At 41.8% G+C, this 15,051-nt stretch overlaps 1 protein-coding gene across 5 annotated transcripts in view; it reads left to right on the forward strand.

The window, feature by feature from the left end:
* lyst (lysosomal trafficking regulator) overlaps positions 1-15,051 on the forward strand; it is a 59,250-nt gene that overhangs the window by 13,188 nt on the left and 31,011 nt on the right. For all 5 annotated transcript variants that reach the window (XM_041947159.1, XM_041947160.1, XM_041947161.1 and 2 more), the window contains 5 exons: positions 3,090-3,288; positions 5,974-6,064; positions 7,058-9,158; positions 12,675-13,623; positions 13,735-13,896. In XM_041947159.1, the coding sequence (XP_041803093.1) occupies positions 3,090-3,288; positions 5,974-6,064; positions 7,058-9,158; positions 12,675-13,623; positions 13,735-13,896 (3,502 nt within the window). The remainder of the gene's footprint in view (positions 1-3,089; positions 3,289-5,973; positions 6,065-7,057; positions 9,159-12,674; positions 13,624-13,734; positions 13,897-15,051) is intronic.

Genomic DNA, 15,051 nt, shown 5'->3' on the forward strand with positions numbered 1-15,051 from the left:
ATGTGTGCTGTTATGGTGCAGGTGCTTAGAGTGCTCACATTTCAGCAATCCTTTGTCACATTTTATATATCAAATAAAAAATACATTATTATACATATCATATGCTAAATTAGTCTTTATATTGTATTACTTAATGGTATATATTATTAGTATTAGTATTATTTTATTATGATGTTATTATTTTTTTGTTTTCCAGTTGAATTCTATTTAAAATTTAAGGTAATCCACTGACTGAAGCACTACCAGATCACATTGCCTGTGCTTCACTGACAGCTCATTTTCCTCTTTATTCGTCTTTATCACGCTCATTACAGTGCTATTCTCCAAAATGTGTAAATGCTAGACATGTTGGAGAGATAAATTCAACTGTGATCATGCGCTAGTTTGAGTCGGGGTGCGATCAGACTTGCTGATAGCATTTCAAAGCCTCTTAGATGTGCATCTGGCCTGTTTGAGAGTGACCTTTGGCACAAATAAGCTCCATTCAGTGGACAGACACATTTCACACAGACTGAAGCGAACATGTCATGGTAAACTTAAATTTGAAGGTTACAGTGTGTCACTTAATACAGTTCTTATTGTAACACTGTGAGCATAGTTTTGAAAGACACTTCATTATAAGTTATAGCATTTCATTATAGCCCAGTTTCTTTTAATATCTGGATGTTCATAAGAATATATTTGCAATGTCAACATATCATAATATGCAAATGTATGCAAAGTAAAACATAATCAAACTGGTGATCAGTGCGATGAACTGTCTACCAATGTGAGTTCAGTGTTGGCTAATTATCTACAGACGCCAAGTTCTAAATCTTAGCCTGAGATGCATTCACAGGTGTGTAAAGGGTGACTCTGTATATGCATCTCCATGCTGTGATTGGTTTGTTTTGGCCACATCCTTCTCCTTCCTGCAGCAACTTTAGACCATCATCTTTTTCCATAATTTTCCTCTGATCAAATCCTGATGAAATCTCCTCCTTTTCACTTCTGCTCGAGGAAATTCGCTCTTCGTTATTTAGCAAGGCCGTTTTCAATGCTCCATTCTGTCTCTGCAGATGCAGTCAAATATTAACCCCGATGGAGACTAAACATTATTTCCTGTGCATCCGTGGAGTGGAAACTGTTTAGCGACTCCTTAGTAGAAGTAGAATGAGTTATGTTCAGTTGTTTTTTTGGGAACCTTGTGGTCTCTAGGGGTTGTGCTGGTAAAGTTTATGCCAAATGTAAACAAAAAAGGTTTGTGTATAACTTTAACACATCTTTATGGAACTAGTGTTGACAGATTGAGTCAGAGACAAGAATAGAAGAGTTCAGATGTATCGCTATGGGTGTCATCTTGTAATAAAGATGACCTGATGCTGTAACAGGCCTAGCTCTTGCTCTTTCTGATGCTTTTTCCAGTTCATCCTAGTCGGCCTTTTTGTGCATTGATAAAAATCCCAAAACAATGGTTGTAGTGCAGAATACAAAGACAGCTACTGTGAATGATGGCTGATTACGGAGGTCTTCTACAGGGCACCGGTGGCTCGTCACTATTCCCAAGGCAAGTCCCCTCGCCATGTGACATCACATGCTTTCATGTGATACGCTGATCTGCTGCAAATCTGGAAAGCTTCCATTTGAAATTCCAATTTAATGGAATTTGTGCTGCGGAACAGAAAATTCAGTCAGCAGTCGTGTGAGGAGGTATGCAGATAGAGCCAGCAGAGCGGCAGTCACACTTGGAGAAAACGCAAGATGACTGCAAGGAAACTGTTTGGCCCCGTAACATTTGGTAAGATGAGAATGAATGACTGTACATGTTATGTTACAGAGGCTAGTGTCAGAAATCAGGAGATTTTATTAACCCAGCATTCCTCTACGTATTATGTTAATATTATGTTGTAAGTAGGTTTGGATCAGAGCAGCACCTAAACAGCAGAAATGTAAACATGTAGTCAATTATTTGGTAAATCTCTGATGGACTTAGTTATGAGCTGTATAATTGGGGTTGTGCCCTGAGTGGTATGTTTTATGGTGAGACCTACAGTTTATTGCTTATTACATTTAGAGGAACACGTGGTTGTGGCAGACATATGCATACAACCTTGGAGGCGCTCTTTGAGCACTTTTAGTTAGACAAGTCAGTTTTCATATTCGCCTTCAAGCTTCCTGAGTCCCGATTTTAAGGTTTGCCTATCACATGCGTGATTTGACCAGTAGCTGGTTTTACTTGTGATGATAGACTTTGTGGGAACACCCTGATAGGCATTATTTCACCATGTTGTCAGCTCATGCTTTTCAAGGGATTTGGCTTTGGCTTTTTTCCTTTTATCTCACTTCTTACTTCTTTGTTGGTATCCAGACATTTCTATCACACAAACCCCAACAGAATGACTACTGTAATTAAGCTGCAGCTTTGTTACATTAGTGCAATTACAGATAAAATCCCAAGCAAACGTATGCATAATCATCACTAAACTGTAATTATTCTCAACAGTTTTTTCTTTCCTTTTTACAGTAATAATTCATACTTGACATTTACACTGTCATCTGAACATACTATGACTAAAGGTATTGTTGCTTTTAGTGTGCAGTACATGAGCATTAGTAGGAGTAGCCAGAACAAAGATGATGCAGTATATCTGTATCTGCTCCCTCCATACTCTTTATATGCAATCAAGTATCACAGCAGAAGAAGAGATTAACTCTAAACGTGCTGCGTTTCCTTAAGATTACTTCCGTGACGTCTGTTGTCGACCTTACATACGTCTGTCTGGGTTTACATTCACTGCAGAGGAATGTCTCTATGAAGAATTAAATCACAAGACATGTTAGAAGCAAAGAATGTGACTTTGCTGGATATTTTGAAGAGGGTGGTTTGTCCATTAATGTCTGTCAAGATGATTTCACAGCTTTTCATTTTCATTTATAGTATGAAAATAAAAATGATGCAGCTACCCAAGAATAGCAACCTTTTAGTTTGACTTTTTCCTCATATGAAGGGCAATCTCATAATCCTCCATAGTATTTCTGAGTGCGTATGCAGATGTGTGGCGGATTTGATTGTGCCACAGCCTGATGATGATTCATGTCCTCTGTTGCAGCTCAGACATGAGTGGGGCCAGTAACACACTGGCGAGGGAGTTCCTGACTGATGTACATCAACTATGCAGTGCGGTGGCCCAGAGAGCGGAGGCACGGGAGGAGGATGAGGAGGAGAGTCACATGGTGGCACTGGGAGAGTACCTGGTCAGGGGACGGGGCTTCCTGTTGCTCAGCACCCTGGACTCCATCATTGACCAGGTGAGGATGCTGTTTAATTTCAGCAGTCAAAAATAATAATTTCAGCAACAGCTCTTGTCACAAATGTATGTAAATGTAAATGTTGTAATCAAATTCAGTAATATTCACACTAAGCTTTAGGCCACTGCTGTTAGTTTCAAATTCTTCCTCACATTTTTCAGTCGGTCGATTACATTTATTTCATGCAGCTGTTCAATATCAGCATGAGAAATTGAAATTTCTGCACAGAACCTATGTAACCTCTGCTGCAGCTAATCTCTTCATCAAAATGAAATCGCAAACATAGATGCAATAGAGATACAGCGTGGTGAGGACAGATGATAAAAGCAACAAGGATTATACGGACATCAGACAGACTTCATCTAGTGAGATTAAAGGGGTATTTAATGAGCACTGTGCAGCATAAGCTTTTAGTGAAAAATCAGTAATGCACGGATGAAATTCTATATAATCTAATGTGCAAATAAAATGACATTCACTATACTAGAACATAATGTACATTTTTTGAGTTTTAAACTTCCACTTGAGTTTAATGATTATTATTAAGTCCAATTTTGTCTCTGTACTTGTTTAGTGGCCTTTTAGGTTGCTTCTCTGCATCTGTGGCTGGTGTTACTACAACTTGAAGTGTGATCTTATTCGAAGAAGAAATTAGCGCTGCAGTGCCCACATGTTGTGTGGTTTTCAGATTGATTGCAGGAAGTCTGTCTCTTTGTTCTGCTGCTGCATGCAAGATGTTGATGCTGATATACAAAACAGTTTAGTAGCACTGTCATATAACTTTATAGATAGGGTGTTTTTGATCATACAGTATACACAAAATATCTCAGTACTACCTCTTTCAAAATGGATTTTACAGGTGTGGTTTGGACTGGCTCTATGTACTTATCTGATCTGTGAGTGTTCATGGGTCAATTAACAATTGAGGAGATGCTCCTATCCAGAGAATTTTAGGGCTTTCATGTGACAAGTCAAGTGCTGCACATAAAAGGTCAGTGTCAAACCAGGACAAAGCTGAAAGCAGTATGACCTCTGAACACTGGGCTTTGGCTCAACCCACAAAAAATGTTTTATGTCGGCATCAGCCCATATAAAACATTTAATGAGCTGTGCTAATTAAACCATACTTTGATGCTTATCATATGAAGTTAGCTTTAAGGAAAGTAACAGTGAATATACATGCCACAATACAGTGTGCTATGGTGTGTCACGAATGTTCAGTTGGACTGATGAAGTGAGAAGGAGTCTGTCAGCCATGGTGGCCTTTTGACAATATGTAAATGTTGATCTGCTCTTAAAAGGGTCTGTAGGCTCCAGATGGAAAGATGTGATGACTGAGCTCAATTATTTTCATGCCTGAAAGTCTTTTGAGGAAGAATAGGTGTTTTATAATTCTCTGACTTGAAGTGACAAATGCATTATTGAATGAAATATAGTAATTTGATGAATGTGACCCTGTGTGTCTGCATCCCTGTGGCCTCATATTTTTCATATCCTTAAGCATATATTTTCTCTTTTAATGGGAGCTTTCACTACAGAAATCAGCAGTCACGGCAAGTGTATCTCAAGCTCCAGCTATGGCCTGATGGGGTCAGGGCACATTTATTTATTTGTGGTGTAGAACAAGCACTTTTCAAAACAAAGATTCATATCATAAATTAAATCTTGTGTTTGAAAATGTACTTGTTCCACCATGCTGTGAAATACTCCTCCCCTGTGCCACCTGGGCTCTATCTGACAGTTCTGACACTGTTAAGATTATTCAGCTCAGTAAAATGCTCCTTGTGAAATGGTAGCAGGGCTCTTATTCATTACATTTCTAAAACAATTCCACTATTCCAAGCACTATATAAATACAGTCTATGACCATTGATTCCTATAATCTTTATCCGAATTGAAATGTATGTGTATGTGTTTGTGTTTGTGAATGTATTTATGTTAGCCGACCTATAGCTAAAAATGTCAGCACATAAATGCCAAAGGTGATTTAGAAACTGTGTCACCAGTTTATCCACCAGAGCACGCTGACAAGTTTATTTTTACACTGTAAAATGTTTTGCTCAGTATCTATCTTGGTCACAAATAAAGAAGAGGATCAAGATTGTTTAGATTTTTTCATGTGAAAACACAAAAAATCAGATTTCTCCCTCCCAAATATCGATATCAGTATAGTTACAGTGTTAAGTATTGTGTATGATTAAATACTGTATGTTTTGAAAGTTTTGTTCAATCAGCAAGCTGATCATTTTTAATTCACACACGCAGGAGTAGGATGATTGTTTTTAATTAACACATGAAGGAGTTGGTTCTCTCTCTGCTGTGAGATATGCCCAGGATGCCCATGAGATCCCTTGGAAGTAAGGCTGTCATGTAGATGCTACATTGCACCCCACACACACTTACAGTGATGACTAACTGACTAACTAGCTGACTAACTGCACACAAATTTACAAATACATATCTAGCACCCGGGATGAAAACAGTTTTAGAACAGCTAAATTCAGATTCAGGCCAAAAGTAGCGAAATTCTCTTTGTACAGAGTAGTGAAAACCAAAGGGGCGTTTGTACGGAGTATGCAAAAGAGTTTGTCTTGATGGGAGTGTCTATGGTTGACATCAGACTGCGACCTAAAGGAGACAGGCGGGGACCCTTTCTATGTAACCAGTGTGTTTTATTGCACTCAGGAATTGACCTGCCGGGAGGAGCTGCTCACTTTGCTGCTGTCTCTTCTACCACTGGTCTGGAAAATCCCTGTGCAGGAGGAAAAAGCCCCAGGTCAGTACCCACCAATACTTGTTCGTTTACTCGTTTATGTTGATGTTAACAGCACATACCTCTAAATTCCGGCCGACATGTGACCATCTCCTAGCTTGAAATTAATGATATCAATCTACATACTTTATTTTATGACTATAAAATTTGCTGTGCATTACAGATCTCTGTGATTTGCAAACTGTACAATAATATCTGAACTATCTATTTGAACTGACGTGCAGACAGCATTTCAAGGGCCTTAATGTTCTTTAACTTTCTATATTTGTGTGTTTTTCTAATCTTCCATCTTTTACATAATGTTTTTCCAATTATTAAGGTTAAGCGATGATTCAGCATTAGGTTTGGTTGGACGATGTGAAGGCAGTGGAATGTGTGCACATGGCTTTTGACTGTAAATGGTGTCTGTGATGTTCTTCTCAAATGACTCATTGTTATTTTTAATGCAGTATTTTACTTGCTTGGCAAACTGTGCTGTATATAGTTTGGGATGGATGATTCAGTTTTTTAGTCATTGTTCTCACTGTCCCCGTTATCGTTGAGTCTTTGTGTTTCAAACATAAGCAGCCACACAACATTAGTCGACTAGTGGTTGTGGAGGCCTGTGACCTCAGGATGACACTGGTATTTAGTATAGGGCTGCTGAACCTCTCTAACAGGGGCCCTAGACATTTTTACTTTAATTAATTCCTACTCACTGCGTTTGTTTTAACAAACATTGAATGGCTGCTGACTTAGACTAATCTTTGGCATCTTAGACTTTAAGAATAAATCTTCTGCATTTTTGGAAATGAAAATTCCAAATGGCTGCAGTTTGAATGTTGATTTTAAGTCTCAGTTTCTAAATTGGGACGTGGACGGACTTTAATGCTACATGACTTCAGCATACAATTTAGGTTTGGTGTGCCTCAAAATAACAGTGTGAATTTACATTTGGTTTGTAGCTCTGTATGTACATCCAGAATTAACTTTACAGATGTGTCTATGTGTTGACAGATTTCACCCTGCCGTCCCTACTGGAGGTATTCCTGAGCCGGGAGGTGAAGGCCACCCCTCCCAGAGCAGGACAGAGAGCTGCGACGGATGAACAGAACTCTGGGAAGAGGTCCCGTGTTGGCAGTGGCACCTGGAAGTCACGGAGGTTGCGCAGGACAGCGCAGAGGTACTCTGTAAAGGATGCTCGGAAGTCCCAGGTCTCTACCTCAGATTCAGAAGCCAACCCTGAAGACAAAGCTGTCCCAGGTCCCGGTGGTGCAAGGAGCCGAAGGTCGCATGGCTCCACCATCCGGGTAAGCTGTCAGCATCATCGTTCAGAGGCCTCACAGTTAACATCCGCCACCACCACAGAAACCATGAGTGCTCCATACCCACACCCTCGAGCCCCTGGGTCTCAGATGACGGACACTGAAACCCTGACAGACCCAGCTGCAATTTCAATTTTCAACCGAATGGAAAACTCTCCCTTTGATCTCTGCCATGTGTTGCTTTCCCTGCTGGAGAAGGTTTGTAAGTTTGACATGAGCATCAACCACAACCCTGGCCTGGCTGTCAGTGTTGTACCTACTCTCACTGAGATCCTGACTGAGTTTGGAGATTGCTGTGGTCCAGGGGGAGGGGGTGGAGGTGGAACGGGGGCAGAGGAGCTTGCTGGAGGCTGGACAGAAGAGCCCATCGCACTGGTCCAGAGGATGCTTCTACGCACCATCCTGCACCTGATGTCGGTGGACGTGAGCCAGAGTGAAACCCTCCCAGACAGCCTGAGACGCAGCCTGACAGACCTGCTGCGAGCCACCCTCAAAATCCGAAGCTGTTTGGACAGACAGACTAACCCTTTTGCTCCTCGGCCTAAGAAGACTCTTCAGGAGGTCCAGGATGACTTTTCATTCTCCCGCTATCGTCACAGAGCACTACTGCTGCCAGAGCTTCTAGAGGGAGTACTACAAGTGCTCCTGGGTTGCCTGCAGGCTTCCACACCCAACCCATTTTTCTTTAGCCAGGCGCTGGAGCTCATCCACGAGTTTGTCCAGCACCGCGGCCTGGAGCTGTTTGAGGCCACGGTGCTGCGGCTGGAAGGACTGAGCAGGGCCAGGGATTCTGAAGTAGTAGGTGAGGCTTCAGAAAGGCTACGAGGTCTCATTGCAGGGGTCTTCAAGATCATCAGTGCTGTCAAGAAGGCAAAGTCAGAGCAGCTGCATCAGTCCGTGTGTGCCCGACGCCGCCACCGACGCTGTGAATATTCCCACTTTCTGCATCACCACAGAGACCTGTCAGGTTTGCCCGTCTCTGCTTTCAAGCAGGCTGCTAGACGGAACCCCTTTGAAGAGGACGGAGAAGGCAAGGAAGGGGTTGAGGGTGACGCAGTGCGTTACCCTGAGCGCTGCTGCTGCCTGGCTGCCTGTGCTCACCAATGTCTGCGACTCCTGCAGAGACTCTCTCCCAGTGGTCCAGCTGTGTTGCAAGTACTGGCTGGGGTGCAGGCTGTTGGAATCTGCTGTTGTATGGATCCCCGTTCAGTTGTAGGACCCCTGCTGCATGCCTTCCAAGCACCAGGTCTGCGTAGTTACCAGTCTCATGTTCTCAGTGTCTTGGGCAGACTGATCCTAGACCAGCTTGGTGGAGGGCAGCCCTCAGAGAAAGCCAAGCTGGCTTCCTGTAACATCTGCACTCTGGACAGCAGCCAATTGCCAGGCCTGGAGGAGACACTGCAGCACGGGGATCCTTCAGCCGTTCCTGCAGGTCTGTGCTACCGTTCCCAGGGTATTCTGCCAAGTGGAGGGGGGACAGAGGACATGCTGTGGAAGTGGGATGCTCTGGAGGCCTACCAAGAGTTAGTGTTTGGTGAGGACTGGCAGCTGAGCCAGCAGATAGCTGGCCATGTGTGCCACTTGACCCTGCGGGGGAACGCTATAGTGCAGTGGCAGCTCTACACACACATCTTCAACCCTGTGCTGCAGAGAGGGGTAGAGGTGGCCCACCATGCCCAACAGCTGGGGGTGTCCACTGCCTGCACTCAGGTCTGCAGCTATCACACACGGTGCCTGCCTGTGGAGGTCCTACTCATTTACCTGCAAACTTTACCTGCCCTTCTCAAATCCAGGTGAGAACAAGTGTTTTTTTTAGTTTTATTTTTTGTCTCTTTTTTCAGCAGTTGTTTTAGTCCGTTTTCCCTGGACAGCAGTTCAGTGTTCTGCCAGAAATGCGTTTTAAAGTTTCATTTCTTTAGGTAGACAGATGTGTATCTGCAAGCTGCTCCTGGGTTAATTAAATGTGCAGAAGCATCAATAACATGTGTTTCGGCTAATTTCTCATTGCGTTAATGTGATGCAGATGGTTGTTTTGAAAAAATTTTAACAAATTTCTCACTCAAGGAATGGATTCTGCTTCTTTTATACTACAACACAAAGCAAATATGATCAGCCAGGTTAAAGCTGGACACCTTATCCACTTGGACATTGTTTGTCATTAGATCTGTCTCTCCGGGTCATTGCTAATTGATGTGAATCCATAATTTATTACATCTTTGTGGACTGAGTGAGAGATGGAAGATTATTGACTGCTTATGTAACACTGTTACAAGTGCAGGTGCTTGTGGTGTTTGTTCAGACACATTTAACAAAATTCTGCCAACACTGAACAGTAATACTGTGGGAATTAGGTTTTACTTTTGCTTTGGGTATTCTCAGTGAATAATGAGTTGTCAGCTTTGAGGCAGTCTCACAGGACTCACACATATGTGTGAATGTGTTGTCTCTGCATGTGTTAACCCTGGTGATGTGTCGAGCATGTATACCAGCTCCTACCCAATACATGCTGGGACAGGTTGAATCCCCTCGTGACCCTAAGCAGGGGTATAGAAGTCAGTGGGTATAGAAAATGGATGGATGGATGCTTTGAGGCAGTCTGTCAGCGGTGGGCTGGTGGGTTTACGCATTAAAATTCAGAGTATGTTGTTGTGCTGTCTGCAGGTTTGACTGGCGTTCAAAGTCTTTATAGCTGTGGTCTGAGCCCTTTCAAAAGACACTTTAGAGACAATTTTAGGTTCTGATGCTCTGTGGATATTTGTAATTTACATTAAGGGATGAGCTCATTAATGTACCAGAGATGCATATTTGCATTTCTGTTTAACTCATAATTTATTTGTTAATGAAAACAAATAATCAATACTTAGTGATTTCCATTGTAGCATACAAATAAAATTGTGAGTAAGGCAAGTGCCAGTGCCACTCAACAGTGGCTAACAACAAATCAGTATCAGCTGTTAAATGAAGACTGTGTACAAGATACAAAGTTCATCAATTTATCATTGTTGTACAATGAAATGCAAGTCCCTTTAGTCCCTTTATGCTGCTAACAAAACAAAAACATATCAACTTAATGTAACAGCTCCTGGTATTCCACTTTATGGAGCTTTTAATTGTCAGCTATCAAAATTGTACAACTTTATTGAAACTTCAGGTCGCAGCACACATGATAAATAAAACAGTGGTAGCTCAAATGCAACATATAACTGGTGTTACGAGTAGAAAGAACCTGGAACATTAGCAGCCAAATTGCAATGTTTACTGCACAGCAAGATGAAAGATGATGACTCGGAGGAGGATGCTTAGTGAGGCACGACTCCTGAACAGGCCGAAACCACCCACCCTTGTATTTCTATGGACAGTCTCACAAGATTAAACTATACGGCTCCATCTGGTGGGCCATTTACATTTTCAACTTGTTTTTTTGTTTGTTTTTTTCATATTGATACAACATCAGCTGATCCAAAATAAAATGTATTCTTTCTATTCTCCAGCTTGATTGACATAGAGTTGAAAGAAGAGTAATTCATCAGTTTTACAGGCACATACATTGTATCTATTTGTTATTAAAGGATGGATGGATATTTTAAAAAATGTTCTACACAGTATCCAAGGTGAAATAATAACTTAAGATAAAGTTAAGCCAAAAAGTTTTTGATCTTTATCAATCCCTGCTTTGCCATGTGGTCTCCTCTCAAACTGTTGAAATAGGTCAGCTTTCATCAGTTTCAGAATTTCACCAAACAACACCTTCATCCTAATCAATGTGTTTTTAGTCAAATTATCTGTGAGCTGAGTAGTATACCTTGTGTGACATTATACTGACCGTATTCACACCTCTACACTGGTCTGAATGACAAACTGCTTGCCATGTTCTAAATCAGAAATCAGATTATTGACCACCCAGAGTGTAGTCATTGAGTAAGAAACATTTACACAACAGGAAAATTTACTTTTCTAGCCTCCTGGGGCCACCATGTGAGGTTTGACAGGATTGGTTTGTTTAGGTGATCTTGTCCTTCACCTAAATGGATCAACTAATGCTACGGAAGCAATTGCATTTCATTTTTATACATTGCATACATTAGATTAAAAACATGGCAACCGGAAAAGTTGTTTCTGCAAGAAAACGTAATAGACAAGTAATTATTTTGTCAAAGCTGCACACCGTCTTCATCCTCTTGCACTGCTCCTTTTGCTTTCTGCATAGCATATTTTTCAGATCAGAGTATTAAATATTCGTGCTAATGGATAGTCACCCTGATGGACTTGCACGCCACTAATGAAAAGAGGAAATGTTCTGAAAATGCAGAATTAATCAACTCTAAATTAATTTAGAGGAAGGTTTGGAGAAAGAGTTTGAATTAGAGAAAAAATCTCCAAGTTTCTAATCTATCAAGATATATCTATTTAATGCTCTGAGCTCAAAGTTTCGGCTGAACATTTGTTTTAGTTCCTTAACATACTACGTAGACAGTCCCATGCTGAGATTAAAGTGTTTTTGTTCTAGTCAGTCAGTGTATAATGTCAGCAAATCTCTTGAAAGCGTTGTTTTCTCTTGCCAAATGTTGATTTAACCTTCACTCACAGGTGATGTATTATTCTTTTAAGGCAATTTACCCTGCATTGTAATCGTGTCATTTATTATTTATCACCGCTTAGTGTTTGTATAGCAGTAGTAAACAAATTTAAAAGGGTACAATGTCAGCTTTGTTTTCCTAAATAATGCATGATTCACATTCAAATAACTTTGACACAATGTGACAAAAATTTGTCTTTAACGTGGCTCATTTAAAAATAAAAAGCACCCCAAAAAACACATTAGATAACAAAGCAAATGCATTGTAGTAATAAGGAAATACAAGTATAGCAGGTGTGTTCATGAGCAATGTAAGTGTCCTTCACAGTTAATTTATCATGTTAATAGAAGTTGACTAATTTATTTATTTTGTTGTTCCCTGAGGGAAGTTATATCTGCAACCTGATGGGAGGGAATGAAATAAATGATGGACGGAGTGTGACGGTCCTGTGTGGCTTTTCCTCTGAACGACTAGTTGTAGAGTTATTGAGAGTGTGCAGTTCACATCTGCTCTCTCTATCATCACATTAGTCCTTTCCTTGGTCAGTGAGAGGTGCATGCATAGCTATATTCTTCCTGGGGTTAATTATAAGGAAATGAATGGCATAGTACATTATAATGCAGTAAGCAAATTATGAGTCTTGCTAATTACCCACATTTATATGAACCCTATGTAATGTTTATGTCCATTTTCTCTTTTACGTTGCTTAGTTTCTAATGTTTTCTTTTACAGGGTGATCAGAGACCTTTTTGTCAGTTGTAACGGCCTCAATCAGGTGACCGAGCTTGTCTACCTAGACCAGACCCGCTCTTTGGCTTTGAAGGTGTTTGAGACTCTGATAATAGGCACTGGACATCAGCATGTTGACGGGGTGCTTCAGGAGCTCGAGAGTGCTGATGCTGAAGAAAGGGAGGTCCTCTTGGGCCTGGCTGAGGAACTGGGTTCCAGAGGGGCCGGAGAGGGCCCGCAGAGCCTCACCAAGTTCTACGAAGGCCTAAAGGAAGCATATCCACGCCATAAGAGCCGGAGCGGGCAGGGACGTGGACCAGGCCGCAGCCGAGCAGAGACCCACCTCCATGTTATCAACCTATTCTTGTGCGTGGCCTTCCTCTGTGTCAGCAAAGAGGCTGATTCTGACCGGGACTCAGCCAATGACTCTGAGGACACTTCAGGTTACGACAGTACAGCCAGTGAACCTCTTGGTGGGCGACTGCCTTACCTGTCCCCAGACAGCGTGGCTCTGCCCTCCAAAGAGCAGGTACGACGCGCTGCAGATGTTTGGTCAGTGTGCCGGTGGATCTACCTGGCCAGCCCTTTGTTTCAGAGGCAGTTCTTCAGGCTGGGAGGACTGGATGTCTGCGTGCGCCTCATGACCATGGTTATTCAGAAGCTTTCCTGTAAGAACAAGGATGGAAAAGCAAAGAAGAAAAGAGACGGTAAGGGCAAAGGCAGCCCCGAGTCCACAGCCCCGGGCGCCTCACTAGGAATGGAGGAGACGACTCAAGATTCAGCCGACACCCTTGGCATTAGTCTGTCTGAAGGAAAGACCAAAGACCCAGCAAAGAAGCTGGAGGAAGAGTGGCAACTACAAAGTATACGTCTGCTTGAGGCCTTGCTGGCTATTTGTCTGCACAGTGCTCACTCAGCCCTGCAGAGGACAGAGCCTGAGCTTTCTTATCAGGTATGTGCTTTAATATCATATTGATCGACTAATCCCTGACCACATCAACCACAAAAAGTAACACTTTTACCCTGGCTTCAATTCAGCCGTTATGTCTTCTCTTGTCTGCAGCTCCAGTCAGTGGAAGAGACTCTATTTGAGGTGAGAGACCAGCTCTCACGCTCAGGGGTGGTGAACTCTGACCTTGCTGTTCCTCTGTTTGACTCTCTCCTGAGAGTGGCCTTGGCAGAGGTGTCATCCGGTCCTGATCCCCCTGAGGAGAAGCCAGACAGGGTGAGTCCTGCCGTGGGAGAAACTGTGAGTGAAGTTACTGCACCTTTTTATATTCTCAACTTTTTTGAGCTACTCGTATAGCAAGAGGCAAGTTCAGGTTATAGCCAGTCTGGCATCAGAGACTCGATCCCTCTGCAGCTACAGCAGGTGCTGATCTTTATGTGTTCTGCTGAACAACTTCTGTGCAGTAAAAAGAAGCTTTCACTTTAATTTCTAGTTAAAACAATAAATGTTTTTGCTTGCACCTTGTGTGCAAATCCTCTTCTCAGCAGTTACTCTGTCTTTACTTCCTGCTTCCCAGTATACAGTAGTTACGTACTAAGTGAATGTTGCCACTCGTTCGTTTCCTGGTATTTTAAAATTAGTAACGAAGGCTTTAAGGTGCTGATTATAAAGCTTTGTTGCATGTCATACCCATCTCTCTCCCCTGATTTCTATGAAATGAAAGCTCTATGAAAGGGGCATAAAATGCCCAGAAATAATTTTCTACTAATTGCAATGAAATAAGGACCAAATTGTTACCTATCTGCTTAGTTTCACTGATTTACTGGCTCAATTGCTCTGTTTTTTTGTGCTCTGTATTTTATACATTCCTTGTCATGCCCTTTCATTAACAGCTGTCATTACTAGTTTCACTAAGGTGGCAAACGGGCAGAGAGAGAGAGAATCAATGTGCTGTGTACAACTTTACGTTGACATAAAATTTAAATCATCTGAAACAGTAAAAAAAAATGGTGATATCGTGGCCGACATTGGAAACAATGGAACTAAAGACAGTCAAGAGAGATCACACAATTTTAAACAAGCTTGTGTGACCAACAAACTGAAACTTGATGTGTGCTACACCGTCAAGATGACAATTAGGGTCAGGACCATTGACCAATCAAGACGCTGTCCAGTCAGATGAATAATGAATCTTTGTTTCATATAGTTCATTCGAACACAACAAATAAAAAAAAAAAAAATAAATACAGTGGCTGTATTTTTGTTAGTTTTTTTTTAAATGCTTTTTCCCCAGTGGAATGAAGCAGATTGTGTTCAGTCACTACCTACTGCGTCTTTGGCTCAAATATATAGAGCAGAGGTGTTTATTTAGGAGGCAACAGTACAATGAAAGGAAAACCATTTTCCAGCCAAGCGTCATCAAGCATCACG

Source organism: Chelmon rostratus, chromosome 11 (genome assembly GCF_017976325.1).
Source record: "Chelmon rostratus isolate fCheRos1 chromosome 11, fCheRos1.pri, whole genome shotgun sequence".
NCBI lineage: Eukaryota > Metazoa > Chordata > Actinopteri > Chaetodontiformes > Chaetodontidae > Chelmon > Chelmon rostratus.